At 47.8% G+C, this 18,298-nt stretch overlaps 1 protein-coding gene across 1 annotated transcript in view; it reads left to right on the plus strand.

Annotated features, from left to right (window-relative positions):
* Positions 1 to 1,294: 1,294 nt before the first annotated feature.
* Positions 1,295 to 18,298, plus strand: part of PROK2 (prokineticin 2) — an 88,379-nt gene continuing 71,375 nt past the window's right edge. Inside the window, exon 1 of the mRNA XM_038149226.1 lies at positions 1,295 to 1,367. Within this exon, the coding sequence (XP_038005154.1) occupies positions 1,332 to 1,367 (36 nt within the window). The 5' untranslated portion in view covers positions 1,295 to 1,331. The remainder of the gene's footprint in view (positions 1,368 to 18,298) is intronic.

Raw genomic sequence — 18,298 nt, forward strand, 5'->3', positions numbered from 1 at the left:
GGCACTAAAGGAACTGAATGTAGGAGTGGACATGCACCCACCACATCTGCTCCAAGGAGAGCTGCTGAGCGCTGTAGGGTTGGAGATCAATGCTCAGAGTTACATTACACACTCATCTGAGTCCAGCAAAATCTGGTATTTTGGGGTGGAGACACTCTTCATGCCTGGTTTCCTTTGGCAACTTGCTCCCTGCTCGTTTTTGTTCCTGGCAGGAGCACAGTGGGCTCTCTGTTTGCTCAGGCCCTGGTCCTGCAGACGGTTCAGATCCAGCCTGGGCTTTGCTGAGCATCACAGTTAAACAAATCAGTTCATGGAAAACTTGCATCTCGATTTGACGGCTTGGCTACAGGCAAAAAAAAATCTGCTTTCAGTCCTAAATTCAAATCACTTGGAGACACAGGGGCAAACTTTTAACCTTGACAATGGGCAAAGGAACAGGTGAAATTTCCCTGCTAACAAGGCCAACTTTAGATGGGCTGGGCCAACTTTGGGAGGCAAATAACATCCCAATTATTCACATATACATATATATATAGATATACATATATATATATCAGGCATTGCAGAAAGAAGCCCTATTTCTGAAGCCTTACATTCAATAAATCCATTGTAACAAGCTCTGACTTTCCCATAAATGTGCCAAACTATGAAGTAACTTGCATAGGGTTGCACAAATGCTGTTACCTGTCACGTGGAAGCAGTTTTGATCCTAGGATCTCAGGTTTCATCTGGGAATGGAGATATTCTGGCTCTAGAGAGGCTATTAGAGGAAAGGTATTTTAAATGGCAAAGATGTGTGTGTTGTGAATGTATTTAAAACTGCAGGTACTTGGAGCCCGGTACCTGTGCAGCAATGAATCACAATAAATAAATGCAAATGTCCAGAAGAACAAAAGGAACATTAAACAGATAACAAACACTTCACTGGGAAACAGCACAGCTTCAGAGTCCATAAATAAAACCCCCTAATCTAATAAATGTTCTGGAGATAACTGGAAAAAATACAGAAATGGTCACTTGGTTGTAAGGGAGCATATTTCACTTCTGCCTAGCAAAAAAGGACTCAAAGCCTGTGCAGTTGAGTTGATTCATGGCCCTCTGTAACATCCTGGTTATCCCCAGTCGCAGCAGGTTTCATGCAGCAAGTACTCCAGTATGTCAACGTCGAGTTAATATTTTAAGGACAATGGGAGAACAACCAGATTGTAGTTAGCTGATGGGTTTTTTCCTTCCACCCTCCCCACCCCTCTTTCTTGTTTTTAGGAAATGGGCCGCTGATAAGGGAAGAAGCTGCTCGGAAGGGACTGCCTGGTGTGCTAGTCGCTGGGAAGATGCAACTTCCTTTGAGCTCTCCAGGAAGAGAGGAGGTGAGTGACGGTGGATGGAGGGTCTGAACGTGTGCCAGCATGGAGCAAACACCACCAGCTCCAGCGGGGCTCCAGTTAAAATGCTGGCTGATCTGGTGTAAACGTGCCTGCCTGGTGAAGTTCTGTGCAGAAAAAACAGGGAGCTTTGGTTTAAGCACTCCTTTTATTGCAGGAGTTCCTTCTCATCTTCCTGCTTGTAGCCAACACGTCTGAATCCCTGTATTTCAGAAAACCCCCAGAATCCCTGGTGTGCTCTGGGACAGGTGATAACAGCCTGTTTCCAGCACAGAGGTGCTCAGAGGGTCGTGTGTGCCCTGCTGCCTTCCTCCCTTCCTCTCACGTGTGACTCCATCTGATGCTGGTGTCACCCTGGGCATGGTGCACATCTCCATCAGTGAGAAACACAGATGCTGCTCGTGGGCTTCCTCATCCCAAATCTGCCAGAAGCCCTGTGGGCTGCTTGCTGCTGCTGAGGAAGGGGGTGTTGGGTGTTTTGTTTGGGTTCTTTTCATGCTGAGCTGAAGAAGGCTGAATTTGGTGTGTGGTCTGTGCATTTCCATGAGGAAATGCTCTCAGCGATCTGTATCTGTTCTGGCCCTGGTGTTTATCTGGGGAAGGATGGTTCCTGGTGTCTCCTTAGGATGTGTTTAAGTTGTTTGAGCAGCAGCATGCAGTGCAAAGCACGTGGTGCCAAATCTGCCATCACTGAGCTGTAAGGGCTGTCCCTTCTGCTGCCAGCTCCGTGCTCTTTTCCAGACACAGCTCACCTGAGAATGTGCCTGCCTGAGTTATTAGAGAGGACAAACTCAGCAGAAAGGGGTGTGGGGTGTGTGCCAGGAGCAGGGCCACGCTGGGTACCTACAGGTGTGTCTGTCCCTCCCTCTGGGGACAGAGCCCTTTGGGGAGGTGGCAGACGCGGGACTTGCCTGGCAGCTGCTCCGTGCCTACTGCTGAGATCCAAAGCTGCCTGTGTGTAACACTCACGCTGTGCTCTCGAGTTAGCTGCGTGTGAACTGAAGAGACTCCTCAGAAGTCTATATTAAGCACATTAAAAGCTGAAACAGGCTGCTCGGGCGGGTGCTTTGATAGATTTTCTGACTGTGCTTAGCGTAACGTTAGAGCAGGGGAAAAACTCCCAGCCTTGGCTGATTCTCCCCCTTTGCTCTGAGTGGGGTTTTTTTGCTGTGAGTGATGGGGATGGTGAGGCAAGCTTGTGCAGACACCGACCTGCAGTGCTCTGTGAATGCAAAAACCTCCATTAACCCCTCTGTGGATCACCTGCAGCAGCAGAAGATCCCTGGCTGCTGCTGTCCCTGGGCAGCTTGGAGGAAGAGTATGGTTGGATAACAAATTGCAGTAACAGATCCCTTAATTCATCATGGTCAGTTAATGTTCATTATCATATTTGTAGATATTTTGAATTTATTTTGGAAGAGGCGAGACAGAATCCATACAGCTTGCATTTCTCCAAGCAATGGTCCCAGAGCAGGACAGAGTGTACCTGTGCAGATGCAATTCCACAGCATTTTAGAATGCTAATGGTGACTTAGATGGAGTTTTAAAAATATTCAGGGGAAAAAGTCTTTTTTTTTCCTTTAAAGAACTCAAACAAACAAAACAATGTGATTCCAGAGCAGCAATGCTTTTCCAGGGCTGTTTGTCACAGCTCAAGCACCCGTGGGAGTGGGGAGGAGTTTGGGATCTGGGCACCTGGAAAAGGCATCGGCACAGAGACAAGCTGAGAAAAGTGAGGAATTGTGAGGTGTTGGTTTTGGCAGGGCTGCCCTGTGCTCTGGGGGGCTTTTCCGAGCCTGTATTCCCATTTTCTTTCGGGAGGCCTTCTCTGGGTGAATACCTGAGACCCAGAAACACCGATTTGTGCGCAGCCTGTTGTCAGGGCTACAGAGACTTGCAGATGTGCATGCGTGAAAAATGCTCCGTAAACAACCAGAGATTTTAGGTGGAGGATTTTAGGAGCATCGCATCCTGTTATGACACACTTATCACCTTCTGCTGTGTGGTCGTGCAGGTTTCACCCTGTCAGTGGTGGCTGGCTGGAGCGGGGATGTTTTGTGGTACGTGGGTGACCAGGCAGCTCCATCCATGGGAAGTTCAGTGAAATCCGTGCCCAGAACCCCTCCAGGTGTGTGATTCGGGGTACACGACCTGCTTCATCTTCTGCCTCTTGTCAAAAGGTCCTTTCCCCCTCCACACTCCATCCCCAATCCCGTGTTTAGCCCTCAGCCTTTCAACGTCCAAGTGACAACATCTGGTCTAGCACAGAAAGGGGAATAGCACTTGCAGGAGATCATCGGGAAAAAGATGAAACTCCGGGTTAGAGTTGGAGCCTGCAGTTAATTCCCTGCTTTCAAATAGTGTTTTCTGAGTAGGTGATAATCACTGGGCCTTTCCCGATTAATTAATGGGCTTTACAAAGCAAATGATGTGGAGAATGTGCAGCCACATCTGCCATTTCACATGTGCCAGCAAGAGAGAGCAGTGGGTAGGAGAGGTTGTTGGTGTCCCTGTGATTTTCGTCTGGTCTGACAGTCTGCCTTGGTGGGAGGAAAGGGGGAAGGACAGTTCACTCCTGGGAAACAGCCTGGGCCTTTCCCCAGCTGATTTTGGGCAGGAAGAGGGATTTGTAAGGTGGAAAGTGGGTGAGACACTACATCACTGGTTAACTGGGAAAGATTGAGCCTTCAGTGGAGAAGCAAACCACAGTCCTGCTGCTCCTGCCAGTGTGAGGCAAGGTTGTGTCACCATCAAATATTAATGTGTGACCTCCAGGTGATGCTTCAGAAACCTACACCGATGCTCTTCATGTTTCTTTAAAATCCATGGGAGCCTTGCCCCTGAGTTCTGTAAGAAAGAGACAATATTCTGAGATTGCTGATTTAAATACTTTTCATCATAGCACTGTAAAATAAAAAGAAAAAAAAAAATCAAAGCTGTAACTGTTGCAAGAATCAAACTCGGGTTTGAGGAGTTTTGGTGGTTTTGGTTCTGTGTGTAAGAATAATTAACTCAGATGAATTCTGAGCTTGTTCTCCATCATGCCTTTTCCCATCTTGGCAGTCTTTCTCCAGAGAGACTCAGCCCCTTGAATTGAGGGTCTCTTCCTGGGTGTAATTTTAGTTCTTGAAACTTCCAACTTCCCTGCTAACTTTTTACTGTTGGACTTGATAGTCTTAAAGGTCTTCTCTAACCTAAATGATTCTATAATTCTGTGTGGTAAATGTTGAAGGTCTGGAGGTTTAATTGAGAAGGGAGCCTTCCTGCAAGGAGACCTTTGTGAGAAGAAAACTTTATTTCCCAGGAGGGGATCACATTACCCACCTTCAATGTTTTATCCACGTTTGGGACCTGGGTGAATATGGCAGCGCTGGTAATTAGCGTGCAGTGGCCAAGGAGGGTTGTTTGACACTCAGGTTTTTACATTCAGACTGCAGGAAGTGTGCCTGGACTCTCAGCATGGCTGTGATCAGATCCATATGAGGACAGGGATATCAAATTCCCCAGCTCCCCGCAAAAAATGTTGTGATTAATCACGCTGAGAGTTGCAATTAGACCAAATAAAAGCAGCATGTTAAAGAAGCTAAGGAGGAGGTGATGTGAATGTTATTAATGAGCAGGAGGTTTTGGCTTTGTGGAGCTTGCTTGAAATGTGTCAAACAAATAGAACCGAGATAAATGTAAAATCAGCTGACTGCATATTACCCTGGAGGATTTGAAATGAGTGTTGGGGAGGGGAAGGAAGATCATAATTACCCAGAGGAAAAGGCCTAAATCTATGGAGTGGAATAGTTATTCATGTTAATTGTGTCATCATTGCACAGATGCCGAGGGCGATGCGCTGCGAGGCTCTGCTTGCACGCCGTACCAGGGGATGGTTTATGGGATGGGCATTTACAGACCCCTGAAAGGAGATGGGTCCATCAGACCCCTTCTAAATGTTCATCCCTGCCAGAGGAGAGGTGTTCAGGGATGTGGGAGTCGAGGAAGGGGGAATCTCTGCTGTGAGTGCAGCACCATACCTGCAGAAAATATCCCAGCCTTGGCTTGTCCTGTTTTCAGCTGCTCTTCAGAAGCTTTTCCATCAGCAGAGTGATTATCATTGATTAAGATCTATTGTGGCTTAATTAAGCTATCATATGGCACCTTTTCTGCAACTTACTCAAACTGACAGCAATGCTTAATCTGGCTTTCTTTGCCTCTTCTTCCCTTGGTTATAAACCTTGTATTGGGTGGATCTTATGTTGGTTCTTTCCAGCATATTTTATGGCTCTACAGCTTTCCTTATCTGTTTTTGTGCCGTGTGCTTGCAGAGATTTATGGGCTGAAGTATTAGATGCAGAGCAGGAAAGGGGGAAACAGAGCTAAACCCATTAAAACCCTGGAATCCAAGCATTGGAGGCATTAAGTCTCTTGAAGAAATGAGAGGAAAGCCTGAACTAAGACATGTATGTGAAATCCCTGTGCTCTGGCCTCTGGAAAGAGCAGGCTGGGATTGCCATCCATGTCCTGTGGTTCAGGCTGGGGAAATTAGAAGACTGGCAGTAGGGGGCTGTGCAGGAGCTGCTCACAGTCACTGCAGTCACTGTGTGCTTGCAGAGCTGGGTTTGACAGGGTGCATTTAGGGGGTGCTGCTGCTGGGGGAGAGCTGGTGATGGAAACTGAAGGGGCTCTGAGCAGCCTGGTCGAGTGAAAGTTGTCCCCACCCATGACTGGGGCATCGAAACAAGGTGATCCTCAAGGGCCCCTCCAACCTAAACCATTCTGTGAGGTTTTCTGTGGGCCCAGACCCATCTCCTTGTGCTGAGTTCACCAGGCTGAAGTTCCGTCTTGGACAAAATGTTGAGGCTTTACCTGTGTGCACACCGCTGGCTGACAGAAGAAATGGCTTCTGGCTGGACTCTCCAGAGGAACAAACCTGCTCAGGGCTTTGAGGACGAGCTCTGCTGCTGCCCTGCCTCTGCCACTGCTCAGTGCTGGCCCTCAGGAAGCTCCTCTCCTGCTTTGACATCCCCTTTGCCTCAGCCACGTGAGTGGCTTCCTCCTGCTTCCTCGGCCTCAAGGTCAAGGCTGCTCCTCTTGGTCTAATGGGTTTTTTGTCATATTTATTAGGTGTTTGCATGTGTCTACCACTCAGCCTTTGAAGCTGTCCTCTCCCCTACCCGCGTCTGGTTCATTCATCTGCACAGTTAATGGTCATATTTGGGCATTATCTGAGATTGAATGCTGTAGTTGTTAATTTGGGCCGTAAAAATAAACTCAGATATTGCAGAACACCGAGGGAAGCCAGGACTGAGTACATTGGCTCATGACCCCTTCCCAGCCAGGCTGGGCTGGCAAATGTCTCTTAACTGCAGAGAACAAGTCATGTGCACTGTTATCCTGCCATAAAAACAAAGGACTCTTCTTTCCAAGTGATAAAACCTGGGGTTCACAGTTTCTAGCTGAAACAGACCAGCAACTTTCAGCCTTTTTATTGCACTTCTTCAAAACTCTTGCAATTCTCACTACTCAGCATTTTACTGCAGTATCCTGTGCTGCTGACCTGGGCCACTGCTGCTCTTTGTGTCCCCTGACAAAGCCCACGAGGTGCTCTGGTGTTTGTCTTGAGCTGACTTCATCCAACTTTGTCAAGTGTCTCCAATCTGCTTTCCGATGCCTCTTCCTTATGAGTGCAGCCACTTACCTGCTTAAATATCTCCCAAATGCTCATTTTAAGTAAAAGAATGCTAATCCAGAGCAGATGCCTAAGTGCATCTTGGAGAAGATGGCTCGTGGCTGTGGAGCTGTCATCGCTCCGTTCGCAGGCGCGTTTTCCCTTGCTCATGTGCTGGCCACCTGGAGCTGCTGCGAACACACCAAGGGCTTCCACCTCCAAAATCCAGCCTCTTTGTTCTGCAGCTCATGAGGTTTCTTCCCATGATCCAGGGCCTTGCATGTGCGTGGAGGCCACACAGACCCGTCTCCCCCGTGTCTCTGTGTGAGCACCGGTGCAAACCTGGCTCCTTTCTGCTTGAGAAATGTGCTATGGCCAGGTTCTGCTGGCTGTGTCTGCAGCAGCACGGCCTGGCTGCTTTGCTGACTCTCATCTAAACAGAGCTGATCTCCAGCTGGCATTGCCTGACCCATCCCCTCAAGCCTGAAGAAGCTATGATTTCTTAGCCCTTAGCTTTATCCCTCTTCCTCGGAGCTCAGCTCCTGGAATGGTCCTTCCTTGCCTGTGCAGCTCTGGGGATCGTTGGCACATGTGGAATTTCAGCCAGTGCCAGGGAACAGACCTTGGGGAAGGTGGGAAGCCACACAGTACCAGTGTAACAGCACGGGAATAGCTTTTCAAAAGATGCAGGTGGGAGCCCAGGCCCTCCAGGGCCAGGAGCAAATGACAGCTATTGAAAGCTGCTTTTTACAAAATAGGCTGGCTTTTATTTATTCTTGCAGCTGCTGTAAGTCAAGGGAGAGGCCTTGAGTTTTAATCTATATATTGGTTTGTTGTGCTGCCTTGTGCAGACCCATAAGGAGGGTGGAAACTCGCTCCCTGCTCCATCCTGATGGCTCTGCTGTCTCAGCAATGATTACATTCTTCCCTGAAGAAAGCAGAGGAAGCAGAAGAGGCTTTATATGGAAACATCTCTTCCCACTCTCCCATTAATATCCATCAGATTCAAGGGGGCAAATTGGATGCAGCAAAGATGTCTCAGAACTGTAAGAGACTATTTGGATGAATCTTTCATGTCAGAGCTATGGTTTTTGTCTTGCATGAACATCTGTGATGCTCCTGAGCGTGATGTGTCTCTCCTGAAAATAGCAGAGTGTAGTGACATCTTGGGTGGGTGCTAATATCAAGAGCTGTGGGTAGACACTGCTGTATCAGATGTTTCCTTTGTAGACAGAAGTCCAAGAAAAGCCAGGCTTTTGCAATGCAGGCAGATGTCTGAGCCTGTCCCAGCTCCAGGTCCAGCAGGACCTGGAGGAACCTTAAACCATGAAAGGGAGCTCAGTGATGCAGCACTGTTGTTGGGAATCCAGTCCCCAGTGGCCTGCCCAAACCTCTCCTGGGAAACTTCTGTATCCCACAAGGTCGGGTCAAACTCCACCTGGGAGCAGCATAACTTCCTAATTCCAAGGTTGCAGGTGATAAATTTGGCATCCTTGGCCAGATGTGGGATACATTCAGAGTCATCTTCACCCAAAGGGACACCGGTGCTCTTGTTCTGGGCAGATCCTCACGTCATGCCCTGCTTTGCAGCCTTCTGGTCAGCAGCTGGCTCATGCCTGTGGCTCCTTGGTCATGGGTGCCATCTCCACTGTGAGAGCAGCTCCTTGATGAGTGCTAGCAAGTGTCAAATGAGACTTCAGCGCAGGGGAGAAAAACATGCAGCTGGAAAATAAGTCAGAAGGACTTTTCACCAAGGAAAAGGCTCTCTGGGGCTGGGTCTCCTCCCCAGCTCCAAGTGCTGAGCTTCCTTGGAATCCCTCTCCAACCCTCTCTCTCCTCTGTGCTCATTTGCAGCCCTGTGGGTTACATCTTTGCACACACGATCTCGTGTGGCCAGAGATTCCCCCAGCAGCCTTGATTTTCCTCTGACCCATCATATGGGAGAAATTTAAGATAGCTTAAGTGGATTTTGTTTATTTATTCTGCACCTCGGCCATCAGAGGCTGCCAGCGCCAGGGTGTGAATTACAGTAAAATAAATAAATGCACTAATTGCTGCTGCTTTATATTGGAAGTCATTCTTGCTTATGAAAACATCTCAAAAGGTGTAGAAAGGAGACACATCCGCTCCAGACCAGGCAAATCAACTGTCTTAATGAACGTTAACACAGGCTGTTCAAAAACTCTGAGCCCAGGTGAAGTTCCCACACTGGTTTCTGAGCTTGGGGGTAGAGCTCGTGATGTTCATCTTATTACAAGCACAGGATTGTTGGTGCAACAGTGAATAGAAACACAGGAAGAGCAAAGCAAGGGAGAGGTAACTCAAGTTTATGCTGTGAAGGAATTCACACCCACTGGAGTTGTATGCATGGCTGTAACCACGTTCTGCTGCAGCCCCCGAGCCAAAAAATTGACAGGAAAAGAAAGGATGGGGTGTGAGGGGGAGGGGAAACATTAATCACCATCTTTCTTTTCCTATAAATGTGTTAATGGTTTAGTAAGTGTTTCCAAAAATGTCTGTGTGGGATTAAAATAGAAGCCATGGCCAAGTTTAAAATGAGCTCTTGGATGGGGAGCAGACAGGAGGGTAAATCCTGGTGATCCCATCCAAGGCAGAGGGAAACGTGCACACGAGGACGGAGAGGGTGAAGTGTTTGTGTTGGGAACTGTCTGTTGGCTCTTTGGGGAGCTTGGTCATCCCAGCAAGTGGGAACGGTGCTCCACATAAGCAAAAAGTACCACGTACCAAAGCATGTGAGGGTTGCCATGGAAATTAGGAGTTGTTACTGAAAAAGCAGGAAAATCATGAATGATCTGGAAAACCATGGGTTTTTGGAGCTTCCTGTCCTCTGCTGCACTGGAAAACCCCACCCCAGACTGTTGAATTCCTTTCTGGGAAGATGTTTGCCCCTGCTGCTGCAGCTGCACAGGACAGCAGGCTGTACACGCATTTATGGGGGGCACAAAATCCCCACTTTTCATTGCAGCTCTGGGCTCTGGCCCACTGACTGGTCCAGAGGAGGAGGTAGGAGCTGTAACCAGGGCATGGAAATAACCTGGGAAGCCTCTGCTGTGGGTCACAGCAGGCTGTGACAAACCCCAGGCAGAAACACCCCCAAATTATCCATGAGTATCTCATCTCAGCTGGAAGGATTGTCCAGGCCATGGAAGAGAGTGAACCAGGAGATAGGTCCAAAAAGCTGGGGATAATTTCCATAACTTCACCAGTGGCTGGTGGAGGATGCCCTCCATGTAAAGGGTGGGAGGGGGGTGGTGTAACCTGCCAGAGGATCTGGGAAAACACTCTTGTTCCCAGCATCCACAGCATTCAGAGACTCACACCCATGGTGAGCAGGAAAGACTCAGGAACTGGCTCCAGGACAGATCAGATGGAAGCCATTCTTAAATGGATGTAATGATGTATGGAAGTAAAATGTCATTTTGGAACTCAAAGTTTAAATATATATAACAGTAACGAAGGCAGGAGATCCGTGTTGGGAATGCCAGCACACTTGCTGCTTCCAAGGTTTTTTTTTTTAAAGTCAGGATACTGGAAATGCTGTTCAGTATGTTTCCAATGAGCTGCTAGGCCCCTGGAAGTGCTAAGGCCATGTTTGCTGAGAAACTGCATGGTGGGTCCTGCTGGAGGCTGTTTGGGAGCTACTGACAGCCACAGGGTTTCACCTTTGGTAGTTTGGTGGCTGAACTCTGTGCAAGGCCATCCAAAGGACAGAGCCTGTAGGATGAAGAGGTTTCTCCTTTCTGGGCAATAATGGGAGCAGAAGCCCTGGAAGCACTCGCTGCACCTGCAGCTGCCCCACCTCTGTCAGTGCCCCTGGACAGGAGCGCCCCAGTTCTGGTCCATTCCAGGGACTCTGTTGCCTTCCTTGGCCCTGCAGGGCAGTGTCCCAGCCCCTCTCAGCTCCCCACGGCTACTGCTGCAGCAGGTCAGAGGTTTTTCTGGGTAGGACACACCTACAGGGATGGATCCACTGCTGCCACAGTGCTGCTGAGATATTTTTGTTATTGTTGTGATTAACTTTCTGCTGTTGACTTCCGCCTGTGGGCTTGTAAACTCAAGCTGTCCATTTGCTACAGGTCTCAAAGCATCATCTTACAAGGAGAGAAAGTATTTTCATTTATAATCCATGAGACCTATTCAGGGATGGGCTGTCCTCCCCCTCCCGCTGCCAGTAGACCTCTAAGTGAACAAACAAATGTCTGGAAATACAGGCAATTTAGCTCGGAAGAGATATCATCAGTGGGGTTCAGAGGTTAATGGGCATGGAGGATTTATAACAACCCAGGCCTATAAAAAAAAAAAAAAAAAGGGGAGGGGGGGAAAGGAAGAGGAGAAAAGAAAGAAAGGAGTGGGTAGTAATCTAGTTGACATCTATTGTTCCTTGTGTAACAGCTCGTCTGTATTCTATCTGGTCCAGGGTATTGCAAAGAGAATTTGAAAACACATGTGTGCAAGCACACACACACACACGTCTATCCATATATATATACATATATATATGTATGTGCACACATAAACTGCAATATAATGAGGGAAAAAGCCCCTGTAAGTTTGAACCAACACCAGCAACCCATATATCTTTATTTGCTGCCAGCATCCAAGTGCTGAACTCTCAAGGAGCCTGGATCCCTGCCATCCTCTGTCCGTGTCTGATCTCTTTGGTAAATACGGCGGCTGCCAAGAGTGAGGCAAACGAAAAGCGCTCGCAGATTAGAGAGAAACACATGGCAGCCACTGACCTGCTGAAATCATAAAATACGTCATGAAGTAAGGAAAGAGGGGAAACAAATCATCCTCTCAGGGACTGCCCATCTGCTCACATAAAGCCACAATCATTATTGCAAATAAATATGTTCAGACCGGAGAAGTCTGGGAATAATTTGGGGGAGGTGGGTACCTTTTCGTGTGTGTGTCTTTGGAACCCTCTGGAAATTTTCCTACACAAACAAGGTGAGATCATCGGCCAGAAATAGATATCTATCAATTAATTGTGTAGGGAGCAAATCCTTGTTTTATGGGTACAATTAGGGTAAAAATTAATTCCAAGACAGGATGGGGCCATAGCGCTGGAAAGGAACCCCTGTGGAAATCGCAAGTCCATGTTTTTCCAATGAAGGATGGATCAGTATTTATCATCTGAAAGACTCTGCAGTGTGAATAGCGGCTGTGTTTTTGCTATGGAGTGAAAGGGTACACATCTTGCTCTGCCTTTTTATTCCCTTGGTGCTCCACAGGGATTTATCCAGGTATTAGATTCAATGCAAGAGTCCTACTTGGGTTGGTTTCAGGTTAGGTTCTTTTTGTTGGTATTTTTTTTGGTTTTTTAGGACTTAACAGATTAAATTTGACTGGAGCCTGCTAGAGGCCTGGTGTAGTACACGTGTCTTCCTAAGATCCAGGATTCCAGGGTGAATAGGGGCTGATTCAAACATGCAGGAGGAGAGAAGTTGGTTATGTCTTCTTCTTCCTCTTTGTTCTTTTCCACCAAACTGTGCTGAAAACTTTTACTTTGAGGGTTATCCTGTGTTTGATGGTACTCCATTCCTGCCCAAGACAAAGTTGCAGGTAACTCAGGAATATTTTCCTAAATATGAACACAAGGGTGTGCAGCATGTCCAGGATGGACTGAGCCTGCAGTGGCTCTGTGAGTTCCCTCATGTTCCCACCACAGGACTCAAACCATGTGTTTTGGGTGAGGAAAAAACCATTTGAGGATGGGATTTCCTGTGAGGGAAACCCGTGAGGGTGTCCTGGTTTGGCATCCAAAGGTCTCCATAGTAAATCCCATCCTCAAATGTTTTTTTCTTCACTCAGAACATGTGGTTTGAGTCCTGTGGTGGAAACATGAGGGGAATGTGTTCTGTGCATCCTCGTCTCCCATGGGGGGCATCTGGTGGTGTCTGGGGAAATCAAAGAAATGGATTTTGTGGGTATTTAGCCAAGTGTCTTTCTGAAATGGGTCAGGCAAAGAAAAGTTTCAAAACCACCAGAACAGAGAGAAAAAGGTGGTTTTACAGGTTTATTTTTTCCCATCTGGGTTAGCAGCTGAGCACATGATGTTGGCATCTGCAAGCTCCCCTGGACCTGCTGTGTGTCTGTACACACCTGTGGACCGACCTGAGAGGTGCTTGGTGATGGCAGAAATGTTCACCTGAGGTTGCTCTCTCCTGGTGGTTTGGTTACCTGATTGTGCTCATGGTTTGGTTAGCTGGCTTGTGCTCGTGGCTTGGTTAGCTGTTTGTGCTCATGGCTTGGTTACCTGACTGTGCTCGTGGTTTGGTTAGCTGTTTGTGCTCGTGGTTTGGTTAGCTGTTTGTGCTCGTGGTTTGGTTACCTGGCTGTGCAGGCTGTGCTTCAGGGTGCATTTGTGCTGCCCAGGGAGGTGTCTGAAAGCCCAGGGCAGCTGCAGCTCTGTGTGAGGTGCAGCCACCTTTGAGCTGCAAATCCAACTGCTCCTATCACACCTGGCCAGTGGTTCTGGTTGAACTAGAAAAAACACCAAACCACTCTGAACAGGCTTTTTCATGATGCACTGCAGACCTCCACACGCAGCACCAAACCTGTGCACTCCAACCTCTGCTTGATGTCGACCAAAGCCCTCATTTTACCATTCAGTGATGCTAAAATCTCAGGTTTTGAGAGGTGACATGTTCCTGGATGGTCAGCAGAGCTCTCAAGAGCCCGTGTGAAATATGGGGCAGGATGAGAAGGAACTGGCCAGCTGCCCCTGGGCATCTTGCCAGCTCTGCCCAGTCCACTTGCTTCCCCTTGAGTGGTGATGTGAAGGAGCAGTAAAATGCTTTAAGCCTTAGGGACTAAAAAACCCCACAAATCCACAATCTTCCCAGTCTTATTTCAGGGTTTCAAGAGTTAAAAGAGCAGCAGTTATACCAAGAGAGACTTCACTACAAGATGACTTAGCAGAGTCAGGAAGAAAATGAGGAAAAATTCCCCAGCTCTGAGTACAGGCTGGCTCTGTGACCCCTATTTCCTGGGAAAGCCAGCAGGGTAGTGGAATCTTGTCACAATGTGCTAATGTATAGGTTCCTCCCCAATATGTAAAATTGAAGACTTCATGCCTGGTGCCAAGCAGCTCTAAAAGAGGGGGTTCCCATCTCTGTTGGCTGCTGCTCTTGTTATGCTGTTGTGCCTTTAAAACTGCATGAAGGATCCCAGCTTTCTGCCTTCTCCGAATTTATTTTTAATATTACGCAGCTTTCTACTCTTTGCCTTTATCTCCAGATTCCTCTGGGAGTTTTTTTTCCATGGGTAAGTCCCAGTGCAGGCCACAGTGACCCCCTCTGCAGGAGATAACCTGCTGCAGTGGGTACCCAGCCTTTCTTCTGCCTGATTATAAAACCAGAAGGTGTTTTAGTGTAATCTCCTGAGCATTTGTTAGCCTGTATTATTTCCCTCAGATTTATGATTATCTTTACACACTTTGCAATTATTTTCTGATCTTGTAATTCTCTTAGCTGCTCCTAAGGTTCAAGCTAACTTGATGAATTACATCTTTGCTTAACCCTTTGCCTGCTCTTGGCAAGGAAAGCTGGTGGTGTCCTCCTCCTCTCTTGTCTTACAGGACTGGAATTTCTGGGTTATATTTTTAGTAGATGGCACTTTACCAGTATTTTTTTTTAGTTTGTGGAATAGCAGAAATTAAATTTTTCTCCTTGACTTACTTGGTGCCAAAATTTTTATCCTTAGTGACAATAGGAATCTAGATATATAACATGAGCTGCAATATGTCATCTTCAGAAAATAATGATCCAGCCTATTTATCATATTTTTAGTTTCCTCTTTATGGATCCCAGGGGGTGCTCTGTTTTGTTTTCCTTTGGTTTTTTTGTCTTTGTTCCAAGAACAGTGATGAAATGACATATCTTACTTATTCCCTCGAGATCCTGGGCTTGCATGCTTGCTGTGCTACACAAGTTAAAGCTCCTCATTCCCTCAGGGAATGTTGTCTCCCAGTTGCTCAAGCCTTCATGGGGCTTTGTGCCAAACTGTGCTGGATAGCACGTTCCAGCTCTTGTAAAGCCAAGGATGGGGGGTAGAATGTCGGGATTTTGCTCCAGCCCCCCTCAGCCTTGCTCCTGAGGATGCTTCTCCCACGAGCTGACACCTCAGGTGCTGGTTCCACCTCGCTGCTACAAAATCCAGCTGAGCTGGGGACCTCACCTAGCTTAAAAATAATCCTGTGCCATGGTGAGGAGCAAGGATTTGATTCCAGCAAGCCCTGGAGCTGTTTTCCCTCTGCTGCCTCCCAAAACGCCCTCCCAGTGCAGAAGCAGGAGGGGTGGAGGGCAGGGTGTGTGTGAAGAGGCTGCAGGAACTGCTGCAGGAGGGATTGCTCGGGGACACTGCCTGCTCCCTGCTCCCTCACCCTGCCCCACCCATCCATTCATGCCCCAGCCACAGCCTGCACCTCTGTTAATCACATCACTGAAAACAGCTGAAGCTTGGAAAAAGAGGAGAAAATTGATCTCTGTTTTTGGCGCATAGGAACATCCCAAAGAGGCTTTGCCAGGAGGAGATGTTGGTGGGATGGCACCTCTGTGCTGCTTCTGTTAGAGGGGCTTCACTGAGGGGACCCAGCTCTCTGGGGAAGTCTGTGTTGCAGCCCTCATTTTCCTTCTTAATGGTGAGATTGTTTAAGGCTGCTAACTGGAATTTTTTAGGTATCTGTTTAACCATGGTCACTGTAAATAGAGATGAGTGCAGGCTGTCAAGCTTCGTGCTGAAAATGAAGCAAATCCTATTGATAGGGGGTGGTCCCAGGCTTGCTGGGGAGGTGACCTTCCAGCCCACAGCCCCGTGGCTGGGGTGCTGAGCTGAGGCTGCTCAGCTCTGGTCCAAGGCAGGAAGGGGACCATAGAATCACTAAGGTTGATGTAAGATGGATGTAAAAACCTTAGAGGTCATCGTGCACTGAGGCTGCTGCAAGGATTGCTTGGAAACCCCACCAGATCCTGTGTCTGCTCTCTCCTGCACCTCTTGCAGCCCATTTGGGTGGTTTGAGGGAATGCTGATCCCATGCCAGATCACATGCTGATGAACCGTGTTGGGCTGTTATGAAAATCATTGCATTATAAAGCATAACATTGGCAAAGGTTTTGTTCTTTAAAAGTGCATCCTGGGGAAATGATGTGTCTCACTTCAGCTGAGAGCACAAGCTTGCTTTGAGCCCCCAGCTATTTGAGCACGTTCCCTTTCCCATATGGCTGTGGTGGGAAAGGGAAGCAGGCCAGAAATGTGGATCTGTGTTGTCCTCCTGTCCTGAAGCTGGGCAGGAATCAGACTCTTGCTTCCCCTGTGTTAAAGGAGGTGACCTTGCTCTGCTGAAGGCTTTAGGGCTGCTGGGTTGATGCGTGTCCATCCACAAAACCAATGTCCTCTCTGTGCAAACAGACTGATTTCTGCTTGAAACAAAAATTTAACCCATTTCTGTATCAGATGATAGACCCCAGGATACACATGTAGGTTCAGGGACCTCTTTAGTCTTCCAGGCAGGTAGGAAAAGGCATGGTGTGCTCTTCAGAAGCATCTGAAGGCATAACAACAAAAGCACCATGTGGAGCTGGATCAGGGAACTCTCCTCTGTTGTTGGAGTGAAGTGATGGCCATCTCTGCCAAAAACAGGGACAAACTCATGGCACTGAGGGCTGGGGCAGCAGCAGAGCAGGAGGACTCGGATTAAGGGAGACAAAAGCCCTGAGCTCTGCTGTGCCAAAGTCAGGAGGGTATGTCCTTCTGTGCATGCTAATATGCCTTAATAACCTCATTAGCCGTAGAGGCACTCGATAGACAAAGCTCCTCCTTCATTCTTTAAGAGAATTTCAAGATTTGAGGGTAAATCAAGGATTAGCAGGCCTTTCAAAGGCTTAGGGAAGCGTTTTGTGTGGCTGGGATTAAATTACATTTTTATCAGGCTGTAGAAATGGGCTCTGCTTCCCCCTCCCAGTGTGTGACTGGGCTGGCGTGGGGCTGAGTCCCCCTGGCAGCGCCAGTCCAACACCAAGCTCAGGAGATCCCACCCCAGTGCTGGTTGGGGATGAGCTAGAGAAACCCTCTGGAGCTGGGGAAGGGAGCATTTAACCATCCTCTGCCTCCATCCCAGCCCAAGCACAGCCTTCAGCTGCTGCACATGGGGCAGTGCCTGCTCTGCTGGTTATCCAAAGCCAAGGACCTTGGCACCAAAGAGCACACCAAAATTCAGGAAACACCTGTAGGCTCACACTCTGGCAAATCCTTAGGATTCTCCTAAAGAAAAGGCCATTGGCTGTGCCAAATAATTAATTATAAGGAGTCTGCAACCCTGCTAACCCTGTTTTATTTCCTCTGACATTGCTTTGCTGAATTTGGCAGAGGATGTCCCATTTGTTTTGGTGAGAGCAGTAGAGACAGACTGGATCACTCTAGGAACATCTCTTAGGAGAATTTAATAGCTCTAAAAAGCAAAGGCCAGTACTGTGCCTGCAGAGCAGCTGGTCGCAGAGCTGTCCTGATGGGACAACACTATAATATCAGCAATAACAACACCAGAAGCCAGAGCAGCTCCCTTGGCTGTGGATGAAACCCCCTGCCTGTGGACAGGGCACAGCTGTAATCATGCCAATTCCTTTATTTTAAGCTGTGTGGCTTAACATTGTCTTTATAATTGAGCTTTGCCATGGTAAAAAACAGGTTAGAGGTGCACCTGGGGATTGGGTGGTAAATCTGTGCCTGCCTGGAGGGAGGGCGAGAGATTAGCTGACCTAACAGTGTCTGTGTGCATGTGTGTGTGTATATATATATTTATTTGTATGTACAAATATTCAAAGGAGAAGGTTCTGGCCACTTTCCATGCCCTTTGACCAAGTGCTGTGCTATTTCAAGCAAATTGGAGCATGAGACCAATAGAACAAACTGCAATTTGCTTTAGCAAACATTTGCAGAAGCAGAAACCAGGCTCAGCTTCTTGATGCAGCAGAACATAACTCCACATACCGAGGGGAGGGGAAGGAACCTTAGAGTCAAGCCCCCACGGCAGGGAGGGACCTTTGGGCTCTGTGGGCTTTAAAAGTGATATCACTTTTATATCACAAAGTGATATAAAAGCCCATTTTTGAAAAATCACAGCTCGTTCACATTAGGGCTTTGGACAGGTGTTAAAATCCTTACCACAGCCCATCTTGTGCATCTGTGGAGCTGGTCTGGCTTTGCCTGCATGGGCCACCTGTCTCTTCAGATCTAACTT

The sequence above is a fragment of the Motacilla alba genome, chromosome 12, assembly GCF_015832195.1.
Source record: "Motacilla alba alba isolate MOTALB_02 chromosome 12, Motacilla_alba_V1.0_pri, whole genome shotgun sequence".
Lineage (NCBI taxonomy): Eukaryota > Metazoa > Chordata > Aves > Passeriformes > Motacillidae > Motacilla > Motacilla alba.